General features: G+C 31.3%; 4 protein-coding genes across 5 annotated transcripts; 2 read left to right on the top strand and 2 right to left on the bottom strand.

Moving 5' to 3' along the window:
- Nucleotides 1-347: 347 nt before the first annotated feature.
- Nucleotides 348-1,669, bottom strand: LOC122524483 (ADP-ribosylation factor 2). Its single transcript, XM_043646793.1, has one exon. It carries the CDS (start codon nucleotides 1,117-1,119, stop codon nucleotides 577-579), a length of 543 nt encoding a protein of 180 aa, XP_043502728.1. The 5' UTR covers nucleotides 1,120-1,669; the 3' UTR covers nucleotides 348-576.
- A 162-nt stretch (nucleotides 1,670-1,831) lies between these two features.
- On the top strand, nucleotides 1,832-5,437 carry LOC122524481 (serine/threonine-protein phosphatase 2A 65 kDa regulatory subunit A alpha isoform). The gene is made up of 10 exons (XM_043646791.1): nucleotides 1,832-2,182; nucleotides 2,326-2,517; nucleotides 2,626-2,845; nucleotides 2,938-3,098; nucleotides 3,210-3,365; nucleotides 3,455-3,726; nucleotides 3,812-4,006; nucleotides 4,096-4,339; nucleotides 4,446-4,689; nucleotides 5,273-5,437. The coding sequence occupies exons 1-10, from the start codon at nucleotides 2,099-2,101 to the stop codon at nucleotides 5,275-5,277; spliced, it is 1,773 nt and encodes a 590-aa protein (XP_043502726.1). The 5' UTR covers nucleotides 1,832-2,098; the 3' UTR covers nucleotides 5,278-5,437.
- A 752-nt stretch (nucleotides 5,438-6,189) lies between these two features.
- On the bottom strand, nucleotides 6,190-10,804 carry LOC122524479. 2 transcript variants are annotated; one of them, XM_043646787.1, is made up of 10 exons: nucleotides 10,368-10,804; nucleotides 9,889-10,068; nucleotides 9,554-9,793; nucleotides 9,239-9,478; nucleotides 9,024-9,131; nucleotides 8,603-8,874; nucleotides 8,421-8,519; nucleotides 8,072-8,339; nucleotides 7,739-7,983; nucleotides 6,190-7,645 (listed from the first exon to the last, which is right to left on the bottom strand). In XM_043646787.1, the coding sequence occupies exons 2-10, from the start codon at nucleotides 10,027-10,029 to the stop codon at nucleotides 7,492-7,494; spliced, it is 1,767 nt and encodes a 588-aa protein (XP_043502722.1). In that variant the 5' UTR covers nucleotides 10,030-10,068; nucleotides 10,368-10,804; the 3' UTR covers nucleotides 6,190-7,491. The 2 variants fall into 2 exon arrangements, with proteins under 2 accessions (XP_043502722.1, XP_043502723.1); XM_043646788.1 differs by having other exon boundaries at nucleotides 9,024-9,119; nucleotides 10,368-10,803.
- A 111-nt stretch (nucleotides 10,805-10,915) lies between these two features.
- On the top strand, nucleotides 10,916-13,868 carry LOC122524478 (ATPase family AAA domain-containing protein 3A homolog). Its single transcript, XM_043646786.1, has 4 exons — nucleotides 10,916-11,268; nucleotides 11,622-12,096; nucleotides 12,184-13,207; nucleotides 13,312-13,868. Exons 1-4 carry the CDS (start codon nucleotides 11,064-11,066, stop codon nucleotides 13,459-13,461), a joined length of 1,854 nt encoding a protein of 617 aa, XP_043502721.1. The 5' UTR covers nucleotides 10,916-11,063; the 3' UTR covers nucleotides 13,462-13,868.
- The last annotated feature ends 2,618 nt before the right edge of the window (nucleotides 13,869-16,486 follow it).

Here is a 16,486-nt window from a genome sequence, read left to right as displayed (position 1 = left end):
TATAAATTCTGAATAATTTCATTACCCAACGAGATATATTTTAAACTAATATATCTTAAATATAATCTATTGAATATTTTTTTTCATTTTGAAAAAGCAAAATATATGGCGAGAACATAGAACGATTCCTGTACACATTTTGTAAACCTTCTTTTCATCGTAGTGCTGTGATTTGCTCATGAGTATAATACCAAAATAATAACAAATATAAATATCAATGAAACAAATGTTACAAGAGATTTTGTATATGTCCGTAGGTTGCTTGCACAGACATATTATATATCTACAAAGAAATTACCTTTGTATTAGCAAGATAAATTTTATTTTTAGACCAAGATGCGCATTGATTTGAGATATTAAAAGATTCAGTATATTTGTAATTGTCTTGTAAAGTCTTCATTTTAATTCAATTGTATTCACAATAGTTTTGAAAAGTACATAGTACTGTATCAATATACATACTCTTAATTATAGATAAGTGTAACCTTATAAAATAAGAAACCGTAAATTATGTTCTACATTGATGTTGAATGAAGATATTGTCTGTGATGACACAATTGAACGTACTACATGGTATCACTTTTTGGCCAATTCAGTACTTAGCCAATCGAGCCCTTCATACAATCCATGGCCCTGCGTAGCGCAAGCGCTTTGTATATACCAGTGTCGTCCACGAAGGGAATTAAGGCCCAGTTTATCTGTAAGTTCAGCAGCAGACATAGCATTCGGTAAGTCTTGCTTATTCGCGAATACCAAAAGTACAGCATCTCGAAGTTCATCTTCCTTCAACATGTTTGCTAATTCACGTTCAGCTTCTGCAATACGTTCACGATCATTGCTGTCCACAACATAGATTAGACCTTGAGTATTTTGGAAATAGTGCCTCCAAAGTGGTCGGATCTTGTCTTGTCCGCCAACGTCCCAAACCGTGAAACAGATGTTTCTGTATTCTACAGTTTCGACGTTAAAACCAATTGTTGGTATAGTTGTAACTATTTCACCAAGCTTAAGTTTATATAAAATAGTCGTTTTGCCAGCTGCGTCCAAGCCTACCATTAGTATTCTCATTTGTTTTTTACCGAATAATCGGATAAACAAGCTGCTTATTGTCAGGCCCATCTTCTCCGCGGAGAATGAAACCCTTCTAATCGATTGCCTATGACAATTCTTTAGCCAGAATCTTAATATCTCTTACGACGCAGTATAGCCCGATATAACCACCAAATATGCAACCTGTGATATTATTCTTTACGTGGGTTATCAATACTCCTTGTTTTTTTAGAGGTGAAAAACATATACAATACGCCTCGAGAATAGTTCCTATAGTAAACGTCACCTTTTATTTTGCGGCTTAATTCTATTCCGGAAATAGTTGGCGAGATTTGACACGCACGCCAATACTACGGCAACAAAAAAGTGATTTTCTCTTGAATACAAATCAAAACGGCTTTCAATAACCAATCTTATTTCTTTTATAATGACATGTGAATAAGCACTTTTTTAATGTCATAATAACTTGTCAAGATATCCACCTTTGATCGGCCGAAACGTATGAATGATAAAATCTTAGGAGTAGATTTAAAGAAAAGAACTAACAGTTGCTGACGCAAATTATTCTTAAGAGTAGAATACTCTTCGGCTTAGGCTGCCCTTAGCATAAACTATATGAAACTATAAGAAATGATCTGAAAGATATTTATTGATCTTTGCGACACCAGGCGGCGTTCCTTCTTCGTACATAAGTGTGTATATTTAAGATAGACTAAAATATACGTATTCGTAATGGTGGTATTTGAGGGTGATCTAGTCCCCATCTAGTGGTAGCTCCATCAAATATAATAATTGTTAGTGATTCATGGAGTCGCGGGATAGGTCGGGGTATATTTCGATCGTATATTAATTAATGCTTCTCTTCGTCAATTATGCTATAACTTATAAAGAATCGTTGGAAGTTTTTTCCATTTTGTTGTATTTCACGTGGCACAGTATATCCCGAAGAAACAGATTGTTTTAAGAACAAAATCATTTAACGAACGATCAGCAAGTGATACTGGTAAAACTGCTAAAGCGATACGACTAAAGTGTAGTCGGTAGCAAAATGGCAGCTAGTGATTCTACTACGGATGATAGTCTGTATCCGATTGCAGTTTTAATTGATGAATTAAAGAATGAAGATGTTCAGGTAAGTGCAAACAAGTTTATCTAAATGTTCCAAATACTTATCAAATGTTCTATATCTTTTAAACTTCGAGTATTAATATACAAGTATCAATGTATCTCACATTAAATGCTTTTCATTCTGTTGTGCACTTTTTTATTTTACAGTTACGTCTAAATTCTATCAAGAAACTGTCTACGATTGCTCTTGCATTAGGTATTGAAAGGACTCGTAGCGAGCTGATACCTTTTTTAACAGAAACTATCTACGACGAGGATGAAGTCCTTCTTGCATTGGCAGAACAGCTTGGTACATTCACACCTCTCGTTGGTGGACCGGAATACGTTTATTGTTTATTGGTAAATGACATTGTTTTTATTGATATAAACAAAGTCGGTAATTAGAAAATATATTTTCATGTTATTAATAGAATGTAAATATATATAATATATCAATTTGTTATATAGCCACCTTTAGAATCATTAGCTACGGTCGAAGAAACTGTGGTTCGCGATAAGGCAGTGGAATCTTTAAGAAATATTGCCAGCCAACATAGTCCAGCTGATCTTGAAGAACACTTTGTTCCTTTGGTCCAACGCTTGGCATCCGGAGATTGGTTTACGTCAAGAACATCTGCTTGTGGACTTTTTAGTGTATGCTATCCACGTGTTAGTCCAACTATTAAAGGTAATTAATATTTTTTATTTTTATTTATTTTTCTTCTCTAGCGTAATTTTTTATATTGTCTACCATTTGATGCATACTTTCTAAAATTACAGCAAGTTTACGAAACCACTTCCGCAATCTATGTCAAGATGATACGCCAATGGCACGACGATCTGCTGCCTCCAAATTAGGAGAGTTTGCTAAAGTTGTGGAAATTGAATACTTAAAATCAGATTTAATCCCTATGTTTGTTATTCTTGCTCAAGATGAACAGGTAAACGTATTCATTCATATATAAGTAATAATACCATAAGTATTTTCAATGCATGTATAAATAAGATATTATGGATTACTTGTGCAAATTGAAAAAATGTTTTATGTTTAGGATTCGGTACGACTTTTAGCAGTTGAAGCGTGTGTCAGTATTGCAGCTTTATTACAACCAGAAGATGTTGAACAATTAGTTATGCCAACGCTTCGACAGTGTGCCAGCGACCAGTCTTGGCGTGTACGATATATGGTTGCTGATAAATTTACTGATGTATGTTTTCATTATTTCTTTATCACATATTTTATTATTTATAATCAAAAACTAATGATACAATTTTTAATAATAATATGATTTTATAGCTCCAGAAAGCAGTTGGACCAGAAATTACAAGAACAGATCTTGTACCCGCATTTGAAGTATTATTAAAGGATATGGAAGCGGAAGTACGAGCAGCAGCTGCTGATAAAGTTCGCGATTTTTGTCAAAATCTTGATCAGTTGTATCATGAAATTATTATTATGGGTAATATTTTACCTATAGTCAAAGAACTTGTAGCAGATCCTAATCAACATGTTAAATCAGCTTTAGCCAGTGTCATAATGGGGCTTAGTCCAATACTTGGCAAACATAAGTAAGCATAAGCATAATTTTAATCGGTTAGATTAAGCATTGCTAATCTTAAATATTTAAAACATACAATTTTTATATATTTATAGCACGATCGAACATTTGTTACCTCTATTCTTATCTCAGCTAAGAGATGAATGTCCTGAGGTTCGTCTAAACATTATCAGTAATTTGGAATGTGTTAATGAAGTTATAGGTATACAACAGCTTTCATTGTCACTTTTACCAGCCATTGTAGAATTAGCAGAAGATTCTAAATGGCGAGTTAGATTAGCCATTATTGAGTAAGTATTCGATCAATGATATTTTATCACATTTAAAATAATTAAAATCACTTTAAATTTTTTATTTAAAAAAAAAATATATTTTTTAGGTATATGCCTCTCTTAGCTGGTCAATTAGGAGTTGAATTCTTTGATGAGAAATTGAATTCTTTATGTATGACTTGGCTTGTAGACCATGTTTATGCTATTAGGGAAGCGGCGACATTGAATTTGAAGAAATTAGTAGAAAAATTTGGACCTGAATGGGCACAAAATACCGTTATACCTAAAGTATTAGCAATGTCCAGGGATCAGAATTATCTTCATAGGATGACATGCTTATTTTGTATTAATGTAAATTGGATTTTTCAATTTTTATTACATTATATAACATAATAATCAAATGCTTTCCGTATCGGTTTTTGTAATGGATTGTTAAATTAACGATTTCTTCTTTTAGGTATTGGCTGAAGTATGTGGTCCAGAAATAACGACAAAAGTAATGCTACCAACGGTTTTAGGAATGGCAACTGATAATGTTGCAAATGTTAGATTTAATGTTGCTAAAACATTACAACGGATCGGACCCTATCTAGAACCTTCTGCAGTTCAAACACAAGTAAAACCTATTCTTGACAAATTGAATACTGACACTGATGTAGACGTGAAATATTTTGCTTCGGAAGCAATTGCTGGAATTGCAGGTATATAATTCAATGATACTTATTTTATTTAAACAAAAAAAAAATATATCTATACCTACTGTATATAACGTGGCAAGGGTTTCTAATAAAACGACCACTTATATAATTAAATTGTTTTTCAACGCATCGCGTGTTTTTATACACAAATTTTATGTCACGTATAATCAAAACGTTGAAAAAAAAACATTTTTATTTTAAAAACTGTTTAGATACCAATAAAGTATTATAATTACATAATAATTGATTTCCTTTCCTTTTATTCACAAATATTTGGTATTAAGAAGAAATAATCTTTTAATGATATTAATAAGAGAGAGAGAGAGAGAGAGAGAGAAAGTGTGCGCCTTTCTACAATAATATATTCCGTTTTATATTTATTCATAGTTCAATATATCGTGATAATTAAAAACTAACAAATTGATTAAAAATATATCTAATTGTATAATTTTATAGATATCTCGTAATATTCTTCCAAGTAAATGCTGGAAATTATATTATTGATACAGCGATATGTTCTATAATATATTGTTTTATTGCTCTCGTATATAAATTATTGCTAATAATCCATCTTGTTCCACCATAGGCTGAGCAGGATGCCCGGTGCATTTATCATTTATCCAACATTATTAAAGAAACTACAAATTGTGTCACAATGTTTCCACTTACACTTGACAAGAGGTAATATTAATGCACAATTGGAGCAAAATTTTGAAGAATAAAATAAATTTAAATTAGCGATAAATGTAAACAGTATGTTAAGTTCTGTTTTATTTGTATACCTATAATTATGCTAATTATTAATTATTCTGTTTAATTTGTAATATGTATTTCATATACATATACATATACATATACATATACATATAAGTAGTTGTCTTAAAGGATAATATAATAATAATAAAAGTACCTAATTATCATTTCTAAAATTAAACACCTAGAATAATCTGCTTTTCCACAATATTCATTTAGATTTTAATTTTATTTTATCGACTTTATTATGTTACATTAAATAAGAAAAGCAAGGAAATACAAAATAAAAGAATACTACTTATACTTTTATTTACCTCCTATTTTTTGTTTATAATTATCGTTTTTCTAAATACACAGGAAATATTTTGCTTTAATTTTTTTTTAAATTCCCATTCATAAACTCATTCACAAATCATTTAACATGTATTTACATTTTACTAAATAATCATGCTCTATATTATAATATAACTGAAATTGATAATTTGAAAGATTTCCTTTTTTATAAATTTATTAATCTATAAAATAATAAATACATCGATTATCTTTTTTATTTTCATACGAATAATATAGAAATATAGATCGTTAAGTAAAATATTTTAGTAACATTTTAAACTATGTTTTGAGTTATGTAATATCCTATTAATAAATGAAAAATACTTCTACAGCGCGTAATATTTTCTTTTTTTATTTAATTTTTATAAATTTTTTTCAGGGCAATTTTGTAATCGTTAATAAATTATTTAACGAAAATTTCCTTTGTTCAATAACATTCCCAGAAAAGTATAATATTTTACCTTCTCAGTCAAACTATAATATATTAATGGTACCATTTTAACAGATCCTTTCTAATAAACTATGAAGAGATATTTATTTATTTAACCACCATGTCAAGATTAATAAATCAATAATAATATATGTTTAAATATTAAATCCTACTTATATTATTTTAGTACTATTACTATTGACAATCTACTTACCAACATCAATTATTATATTTACATATCACTAATTAAAATTTAATTGCATATAGAAATATTATATTTTTCACAGTATCAAATGACGTATAAGGATAATTGCCTAATTTTTCATATTATGCATTTCAATTTAAACCAATTATGTATAATCATATTAATAATATATGCTCTTATAAACGAGTAATAATAAATGTCTTTGGCAAAAGTTTAACTGAAAACATAACTACTTTTAATACATATAATTAACAATATATTACGTGTGGATTTTCTGCAAAAGAAAAATTTGTTATGATGTATTTTACACATTTTAATATTATACTTTAATGCGAAATAAAGAACTTTTTGTATCGATTGAAAAATATTCACTAAATTCTTATGCCGATAATCTCAATTATGTAAGAATATATTTTTTATTCTCATTATGAACTACATTAAAACTAAAATCTATGATTTCATTAGTGTTCATTAAATATTTTTTTTTATTTTTTGACAATCTTTTATCATTAACATACTAACTGCTTAATACTTTAATTTGAAGTGGTTAATTTTATATTTTTAATATTGTGAAAGAATATTTCTTGTATTTTCTTTTTTTGTGAAAAATGTTGTATTCATAATTTTGAAAGATATAGATGTAGTAGAAAAAATTAATATTCAAAGCTATCATTCCATATTTGTCTGTTGAATTAAATATAACTACAACATTTTTCACAATATAAAAATAGAATTAAACAATTAGATAAAGAATATATAATATCAAACTACAAGTATTCTATTCTTTTTTTACTAATTAGCAATTTTCAGATTACACTAAAGTATTTAAATTTTATATATATATATATATGCTATATAAATTTCAACAAAAAAGCATCGTTTTCTAATGCTTCCTGATAATTACCATAGAAAAGTTATTTGAAAAGTTTAGTTACAAGTATACCACATTTGACTATCGTTTTACTTATTATTTACATATATCTAATAATTCTACTAGTATTACCTTAGAATTTCTATGCTATCTTTGCGATCACTAATTTTTTTTTTTATTCCAGATCCTATGTTGTTCGATATGCTATGCTGTCTATATCACAGCAGGTTCTGCTTTTGTTAAATCTACAGAAACGGTATGGCTGATTGTGGCAACATGCGTCGACGTTCCACTCTCAGAATTTGCAATGTTTAATGATAAAATTTTGGCACGTTGATAAGCCACCACTGTATTTAAACTCAAAAATCTAACAAGAAATTATTATAAAACGATTATAATAATTGTCAACAATTAGAATATATGTATTTAAATGAAATATAATATCTCTTAATAAACTTACCTTATACAAACATACATTATTAACAAAGCTGCACCAGCTGCAAGCATTCTAATAATGGGACCCTCTACAAGTTGTATAACTGTCCATGCAGCTGCAGAAGATGCACACATTGTAGTAACAATGGCAATAGTTTGAAGGCAATGTTTTGTAGTTAAACTATTTTGCCAATCCAAACGGCTAGCATGTTCCACATTATAGTTGGTACCACATATCTTGCAAGTAAGACTATCTGCATTGACAGAACTCTAACAAAAAAGGTATTAAAAAGAATTTATTATTCATAGATAAAAAAAAATTGAATAAAGGAAGAACTAATTATATATATGAACATACCTCTACAAGCCATCTACGCAGGCAATCATGATGGACTGCACTTACATCGCCTCTACACTGACACGGCTGTATTAGAGGACCAACATCATGTCTATCATTGTCATAGCATATCCAACAATCTTTACTATTGATTGATGTTCCGTCAGTAAGAGCAGATTCTTGCGCTGCACACTTATCTTGCAACTCAATTTCTTTCATATGTTTTGTTTGATCAAGATCTAGCCTTTTTAAAATTCGTTTTGGATTCAAAATCCATAATTGTTCTGGACTATAAGAAATGGGATAAAAAGGAAATAAGAAAAGAAGATAAACGACTGGTAACAGAATACATTTCTTAAGTAGAACATACCTCATACAATTCCATAAAACGCAAGGAAACCATAATGCTACACCAACTTCTATTACACGAAATACCACATCGTGCCAATTTCTGCTATATAAGGGAACTCTGAAATATTTAATATTTAATACGTCAATTATGTCAATCGGTTTACATTCTATTAGTTTTATTATATTTCTTATTTTTCTTACTTAGTTTTCCAAAATTCGCTGAGTGTTTCGCTAAATAAAAATCCAACCACGATAAACAACATGAATGCTTGAGATAGTAAACCAAATCTAGATTGATGTAATTGAGAAGTATTCACTTGTTGTTGCATACGTAGAATATCAGATGTAGATGGTTGAGGATCAAATAATTTAGCTGTAACTTGATCTTCACTTTGTAATTTTGATTCATCCGGAGTACGTATATTTGTTGCAATAGAAGCAACCTGGTACTCGTTTAGAAATCCACCTCGAACCTGATAAAATAAAGTTGCATTAATTATTTTTCTAGTCTCCAAACCGATATGACATATCTTAATCATGCTAAAAGATAAAAACATGATAAAGAGATAAATACAATCAAAATTATTTGTCTCAAATATATTAATAGAATTAACACACATACCTTAAAGTATACTTCTACGCCATATATCAAAAAGAATATGACAACAATGAATAAAAGTACTGCATAGCATCCATTAAAAATATGGGTGTAGTAGCTCTGGAAAATGTTCTAATATAGATGTAATAACCGATGTAATATAATTGTTGTTGCATGTAAGTATTAAAAGTCACGTTGAATGTAACATTTATATATGACAAACTTAATAAGTAACTTACTTGATCTTCTTGAGAATTTATTTGTGCAGTAACAAATTCGGCTAATAATAATGAATATGTTATTATATTAAATACCACAAAAGCCAAAAAAGATTTAGATAAAAATTGTGGTTTGTCCCATTGAACATCCCTTAGGTGAAAGACCTCAGCCCAAAAACATACTATTAAGGATGATCCGCTTAATAAAAGAGGATAATATGCTGACGACAAACTTCTTGACCAACCTTCTTTAAATGCAGTCTAAAGAATGAAAATAATATTAAATTCATTGTAATACCAAAGAGATAAAATGAAAAAAAAAATAGATGCACTTACTGGAGAAGTAAAGTATGCTCCACGTATTACTGAAGCAAGAAAAACTACAAAATATAATACTTTTTGAGTAGTAACTCTGCAAGCTCTCAAAAATGAAGGTGCCTTCATTTTTTGCCATTCAGCAACGATGCACATGACAAGTTGAATAAGACATATGAATGCCAATAAGAAGAAAATAGAGGCAAATGCTATGTAATAACTTAAATTTGGTACATGACACTCGGGTCCATCAAATTGGATCTGAAAAAATATATGCGCACATCAATGGAAGTTAATATATATGTATACATCATACATAGTAATGATTAGTTATATTTATAATAAAGAGATATTACTTCGCATAAGCAAGTGCCATTGTGACATTCGCCATGTCCTGAACAATTTTCAATTCCACAGCTATTATTCCAAGCCATCATTCCAAATTTAACCAATAATGATAATGGATTTTGTGTACTCAATGCGATCATTTGTTCCATGATCAATTCTTATAGAGCGAATTGCTCTAAGATAATTTTCTACAAATATATATATATATATATATACACATACATGACAGAATATAAAAGAATATGCATACAATATAATATGTTAAATTAATTCGTGCATAAAACGAATGTTAACTTAATTAAAAATGCAATTAAAAAATTATATAGATTTGATAGTTCTGTATATCAATATACATATATCCAATGTATTTGATACTTGCATACAAGTATCTATAGTATTGCACAGTGTATATTTTATTTTGGATAAAATTAGAAAATAAATGACTTTATAAAGCAATACTTTTGCTACCTGCTAATATCATACGTACTTTATTAACAGAATGTACGTGATTATCCGTTGCTGTTACTTTAGATTCGATAACAATCGTAAAGTTGAAGTATACAGACAATCGAGAATGCGAAAATGTGTTACATTCGTCAGCTGTCACTTTCAATACATTCTTACGAGGTGTTGACATTAAATAAAACGCGTACGAAACATTTCACTTGATTAATTGGAAATGTGGAAATATGAATGACGCAGTTGGATGCGCAGTAAATACAACATGGAATATCAAATTACTTATTTTAGAGGATTCCCTATATACACATAATAATATCACATTTTATTTTTCCGATAACTTCATTTTTAATAACGCAAACACACAAAATATACATTGACAATTCATCGATTAAAATGCTATCAGACAATAATTGGACGAAAGGAAATGTTTGCGACATTTGCAATGATGCAATATCGTCATTGGAAGATATCAACTGAAAGCAATGCGTTCATTGGTTATTCGATTTATGCAATAGGAGGACGTGCAACTGTGTTCCTTTGTTATCGCTGTATTCGTTTCGATTCATTTCTAGTAGCATTGCATAGTTCGTGTTCCATACTCGTAAAGTGCACGTGAAAGGTTCGGTGCATCTAGTTTTTAGACGATATTAATTTAAACGTTTAAAAGACAGAAGAAAAGTGTACTTTAAAGAATTTTTGTATTTTCCGTGCTTAATTAAAAATGTCGTGGCTTCTTGGTTATCGTAACACGCAACCACCACAGGATTTCTCTCAATTTATTCAACCACCGGCATCGTCGGGCTCAGACGGTGGTGGAGATGGTTCTAATTCGAAAAATTTAATGAAATCTCAAATGGAAGCTTACAGATTCGACTCGAGCGCATTGGAAAGAGCGGCTGCAGCTGCCAAAGAACTTGAAAAATCTTGTAAGATTATTCTTTTCTAATTCATTTTCGTATTGATCTTATACTATATTAGGTTACGTAAGCGGGAATACAATCATTAGTTAGAAGCATGTTACTATTCATGAAATCTGTATGAATGAGTTTACAATGATGCAATGTTTCAATATTTTACAATTTAAACTATTATGTACTTGTTACATGTAAAGCAAATGTTTGAAAATTTAATTTTTAATATTAATTAGAATTATTTCATGGCCATAAAAATGAGAATAGGTTTTATAAAGGAAAAAAGAAATCGCAGTAAATTTTATTTTAATTTATAAATTATAGTTATGTGGTATGAGGTATCATGAGGTATGATATGATTGTTCTAGCTCATGCTGCTCAAGCTTTGGAACTTTCTAAAATGCAAGAGGTGACTAAACAAACAGAAATGCAAACAGAATTAAAGAAGTACGAAGCTACCATCGAACAAATGAAAGTTGATCAAAGACGCATAGAAGGAGAAGAGAAACGTAAAACCTTGCAAGAAGAAACAAGGCAGCATCAAGCAAGAGCTCAGTATCAAGATCAGTTGTCTAGAAAACGATACGATGATCAATTAGCACAGCAACAAAGGATGAATGATGAAAATTTAAGAAGACAAGAAGAATCGGTAGCTAAACAAGAAGCTATGAGAAAAGCAACTATCGAGCACGAAATGGATTTGAGGCATAAAAATGAAATGAGAAAGTTAGAAGCAGAGCTTAAAGCTAAAGCAAAGATTGATAGGGAAAATCAAGATCTTAATTTAGAGCAAATTAGACTGAAGGCATCAGAAAATAGAATTACTGTCTTAGAATCTATAAAGTAAGTATTTAATAAACCAAGCATTTATTTTTGTGTTCTGAATTGAATCTAAAATTTGTACTTAAATTGATAAACGATATCTTTTAGAACTGCAGGTTCGGTACTTGGCACTGGAGCCAACGCTCTTTTACAAGATTGGGATAAAATTCTTGCTGCTGCTGGTGGTTTATCTCTATTAGCTTTTGGCGTGTACTCTGCTAAGGGATCAACCAGTATAGCTGCACGCTATATTGAATCTCGTTTAGGAAAGCCATCTTTAGTACGTGAAACATCTAGATTTACAGTATTGGATACTGTAAGACATCCTATACGAGCTATTAAAAAACTGAAAGATAAGCAAACCGATGCTTTATCTGGTGTAGTTTTAGCACCAAAACTCGAAGAAAGATTACGCGATGTGGCGATAGCTACGAAAAATACTAAACAAAATCGTGGAATGTATAGAAATATATTGATGCATGGCCCACCTGGTACTGGTAAGACTATGTTTGCTAAAAAGCTAGCAGAACATTCTGGGATGGATTATGCAATTGTGACGGGCGGTGATCTAGCACCTTTGGGAAAGGACGGTGTTACTGCGATACATAAAGTTTTTGATTGGGCGACAACATCTAGAAAAGGTCTTTTATTGTTCATCGATGAAGCGGATGCTTTCTTAAGAAAAAGATCGAGCGAACATATATCAGAAGATTTAAGAGCAATGTTAAATGCATTCTTATATAGAACCGGCGAGCAAAGTAATAAATTTATGTTAGTTTTGGCATCAAATACTCCTGAACAATTCGATTGGGCAGTAAATGATAGATTGGATGAAATGGTGGAGTTCAATCTTCCAGGTTTCGAAGAACGCGAGCGTTTAGTTCGCCTATATTTTGATAAATTTGTTCTTCAACCAGCCATCGAAGGCAAGAAAAGATTAAAAGTAGCGCAATTTGACTATGGTGCTTTATGTACTAAAATGGCGAAAATAACAGAAGGAATGTCTGGTAGAGAATTAGCAAAACTTGGTGTTGCATGGCAAGCAGCGGCATACGCGTCTGAAAATGGTGTCTTAACAGAGCAAATGGTGGTAGACAGATGTATGGAAGCTATTAGACAACATAAACAAAAGGTATATTATTTTCATTGCTTATGAACAAGTAAAAGAGAGAGAAGAGAGAGAAATATTATATTTTTGTGATACAATTCAATATCAATTTGTATTTTTTTTTAAAGGTGCAATGGCAAAGCGAGCAAGAAAAACAAGAATCCAAATCTATTTATGCAGCTGAAGAGAGTAGTATAAAGTCAATGGAATCAAAACCTTCGGCAACAGAAGACCATACAGAAAGAAAAGAAGAAGAAAGAACAATTGCTGCAGCTTAATTAAAAACATGCATAGATTGAAAAATATTAAACGATTGATGTATAAAGATTAGTTCTAATGGTTGCAGTGACAAGTACAAACATCATTAATAAAGATAATATTATTCATTTTAGTTGTATATCTTGCATTTTTTAAATAAGCTACAAGAATGATTAAATTGTAATATTATATAATTATTTCAATTGATAAATATCACTTAAAAAATATCGACTGTATTGTCTTATGTATACTTCCAGTAGTATAGTATAGTTAGAGAAAGACAAGAAAGCATTGACTTTATATACTTTTTACTTGTATAACGATCTGTATATATGTACAAGAACATATAATCGTAAATAATTTTACGAAGTATATGTGTTATTTGTTACCCTTTACATAAAATATTAATTAAATAGTATTCATTTAATTTTCAAAATAATTTTATTCTATTCCTAAATTCATAAAAAAACATTCGAATTCTATATTAACAAACTTTTATTTAAACATAGTAACGTTTAAATGTAAAATTTTCCTGTAATATAAGTAGCGTGCATTATATTATTAAAATAATTGTTAATTAATCGATGAAAGTGCCTATTGTTGTCTAAAAGTTCGGAGTATATGTTCTATGATCCCTCCTCCTCGAAATCAACCGTTGAAATGAATCGCTGTCCTTTGTTAAAGTTCTTTTGGTGAAAGTTGTTTACAGGACCTTCCGAACGGTGAGCATGTGTATAAAAAGAATAATAAACCTATTTAATTACATTTAAGATTAAAACGTTATGATTTTAGTATTTTTGTCTATTTTATGTAATTATTTCAACGCTTTTGCGCAGTGATGACTTCGAGGGTAAAATTTTCCTGTAATATAAGTAAAATGCATTAGTGCATTAAAATAATTGTTAATTAATCGATGCAAGCGTCTATTGTTATCTAAAAGCTCGGAGTTTATCTTCTGTCAACCGTCTTCCTCGAAATTCACCTTGAGATTGGCACTTTCTCTTCTATAAAAATTCTTTTATTAAAAGTTGTTTATATGATCTCCCGAACGTTGCGCATGTGTATAACACAATTAATATTCGAAATAAATAGAATTTTCTTTTATGGAAAGTCATATAAACAACATTTAATAAAAAAAAATTTCATAGAGAACAACGGGGCCCAGGTAGGTTTATCCCCGCTTATTCTTCCAGAAAGAAACGCATCTTACAATAATTATCGATCGATGTATCTCATGCGCACACACATCACGCATTAACACTAATACTTTACATTATGAACAATTATTCTTCTCTTTCTTGGTCAGACTTTTTTCCGTGAATATTCACGGATATGCATAGGTTGTATTTATTCTTGTCTCTGGGTTAGGAAAACATTTTTCTATTTCCGGCGTCCTTTTTCGGTTGGAGCTTTACTATTTGCGGATCGTATCTTCTTGGCTTCCGTAGTCGCGCGCTTACACGTGCAGTCATTCAGAAAATCGAGCCGTATTTCTTCTCGCACGGATTTACACGGGCAGATGCAACCCGTTGATGCAAGAGAAGCCTGCTTTCTCAATACCATTGAATTATGGCTTTTCTCGAAAATCTCGAGGAAAAGTTTAGAAGGGATATCGAAAATAGGTGTCGGCGTGAAAAAAGAGAAAGGAGAAGTCGCATCTATATTTGCGTTGCGTGCCAGGTCCCTGTATCACGCGTTCCAACACGCGCCATTATAGGTCACAAAGCGTACTCTTGGAAACGTTTACTGGAGCGTAGCTAAATAATCGAGCAAGCGTTTGTTGTAGCTGCGCTTGTGGTTCTAACTAAACTGGCTTCTCTCTTTCTCTTTCAAATGTTCTTCCGTGTCATTTCATTCGTTCCTTCTTCCGAAAGGTGCGGCTTATCTCACGTGGGTGAACTACAATTTTCACGGTATGTACTACGAATGAACGTGCTGACACGTCCAGATAGATTAGCTTTTCTGATAGACAAGGATATGCACGTGGAATCAATCTCTTTCCGTTCTCTCTTTCTTTTTTACCTTTTCCAAGATAACTCGCGAGCTCTCTTTATTCGAGATACCGATCGCGTAAGCTTTGAAATTAGTGTCGATAGATCGCCACGTTTTTCTTATTTATGTTCAAAGCAGATCAAGAGAAAAGAGAAAGACAGCGTGCATATTAAACGATTTTCCTCGGCGAAGACTTCATTTAATCCTAGAACGTGGGATAACGAGGAGGTAAATTGTGCGGAGGAGCATTTTACGCTCTCGATTTGCATAAATATTCTAGGGTGCACGCAGTCTCGCGGTTCTCTGTAAGTTGCAAACGCGAACGAATGCGCGCCTCGGCGTTTCGCCACAATTTATCTCTCTCTCTTTCTCTCTCTCTTTACATTTAGTTATATCTTTCTTTTCCGTAAAATGCAACTTACGTCATCGCGCCTGTCCAACACTTTGTGTGTAGGATTTTACGAGGAAAAAGAAAGAAAGATAGAAAGATATTCCGTACTAGTTCGACTTGCTTCGCTTTCTCGATAAAAGATATTAACGAACTTATTTTATCCGGCTAGAGCAGAAAATAATTTGCCTACGATATCGGTTGATATAGCCAGCGAGAACCGAGGGGGAATTATTAAACGTGTTCAATTAGTTCCATCCCTATGGAAAAATATCATAACTAACTTTCATCGCGAGCGTAGAAAGTCGAAAGTTTTGGTCTTTCAACGATAACGCGTGGCAATCGTGTCGTTTATTAAGAGACTAAGTTGTACACTGCGGTAGTTGAAATTGTCCAGAGAGATGTTTCCCTTTCGCCTATTCATTTTTAATGATTATCGTGCTTGAAATTATTGAAGGTAAAATCAGTTGACCCCTGGCTCGAAATTCGAGCAATATTCGAACTCTCCCACCACCTTCTCTTTTCATAACTTACCTTAAAAGTGGGCCTCGATGAAGCGGTCTGATTAGGACCTTTGATTTATAACTTTTTCATCCATATATTTACTAGCTCGTGTATGCGTGTCGTATGCGTGTATGCGCGTATGCGCGTGTAGAGGAGGTAGA

Source organism: Polistes fuscatus, unplaced genomic scaffold (genome assembly GCF_010416935.1).
Source record: "Polistes fuscatus isolate 324 unplaced genomic scaffold, CU_Pfus_HIC Scaffold7, whole genome shotgun sequence".
NCBI lineage: Eukaryota > Metazoa > Arthropoda > Insecta > Hymenoptera > Vespidae > Polistes > Polistes fuscatus.
This window is presented reverse-complemented; position numbering and strand designations above follow the sequence as displayed.

Excerpts from the sequence above, each read along its gene's own strand:
- LOC122524483 (XM_043646793.1), bottom strand. The coding sequence starts at position 1,119 with ATGGGCCTGACAATAAGCAGCTTGTTTATCCGATTATTCGGTAAAAAA.
- LOC122524481 (XM_043646791.1), top strand. The coding sequence starts at position 2,099 with ATGGCAGCTAGTGATTCTACTACGGATGATAGTCTGTATCCGATTGCA. Across the intron at positions 2,183-2,325 it reads TAAAGAATGAAGATGTTCAG|TTACGTCTAAATTCTATCAA; the intron begins GTAAGTGCAAAC and ends TTTATTTTACAG. Across the intron at positions 3,099-3,209 it reads TTCTTGCTCAAGATGAACAG|GATTCGGTACGACTTTTAGC; the intron begins GTAAACGTATTC and ends TTTTATGTTTAG.
- LOC122524479 (XM_043646787.1), bottom strand. The coding sequence starts at position 10,029 with ATGGAACAAATGATCGCATTGAGTACACAAAATCCATTATCATTATTG. Across the intron at positions 8,875-9,023 it reads GCGTAGAAGTATACTTTAAG|GTTCGAGGTGGATTTCTAAA; the intron begins GTATGTGTGTTA and ends TTATTTTATCAG. Across the intron at positions 8,340-8,420 it reads GTTTTATGGAATTGTATGAG|TCCAGAACAATTATGGATTT; the intron begins GTATGTTCTACT and ends CATTTCTTATAG.
- LOC122524478 (XM_043646786.1), top strand. The coding sequence starts at position 11,064 with ATGTCGTGGCTTCTTGGTTATCGTAACACGCAACCACCACAGGATTTC. Across the intron at positions 11,269-11,621 it reads CAAAGAACTTGAAAAATCTT|CTCATGCTGCTCAAGCTTTG; the intron begins GTAAGATTATTC and ends TGATTGTTCTAG. Across the intron at positions 13,208-13,311 it reads TTAGACAACATAAACAAAAG|GTGCAATGGCAAAGCGAGCA; the intron begins GTATATTATTTT and ends TTTTTTTTAAAG.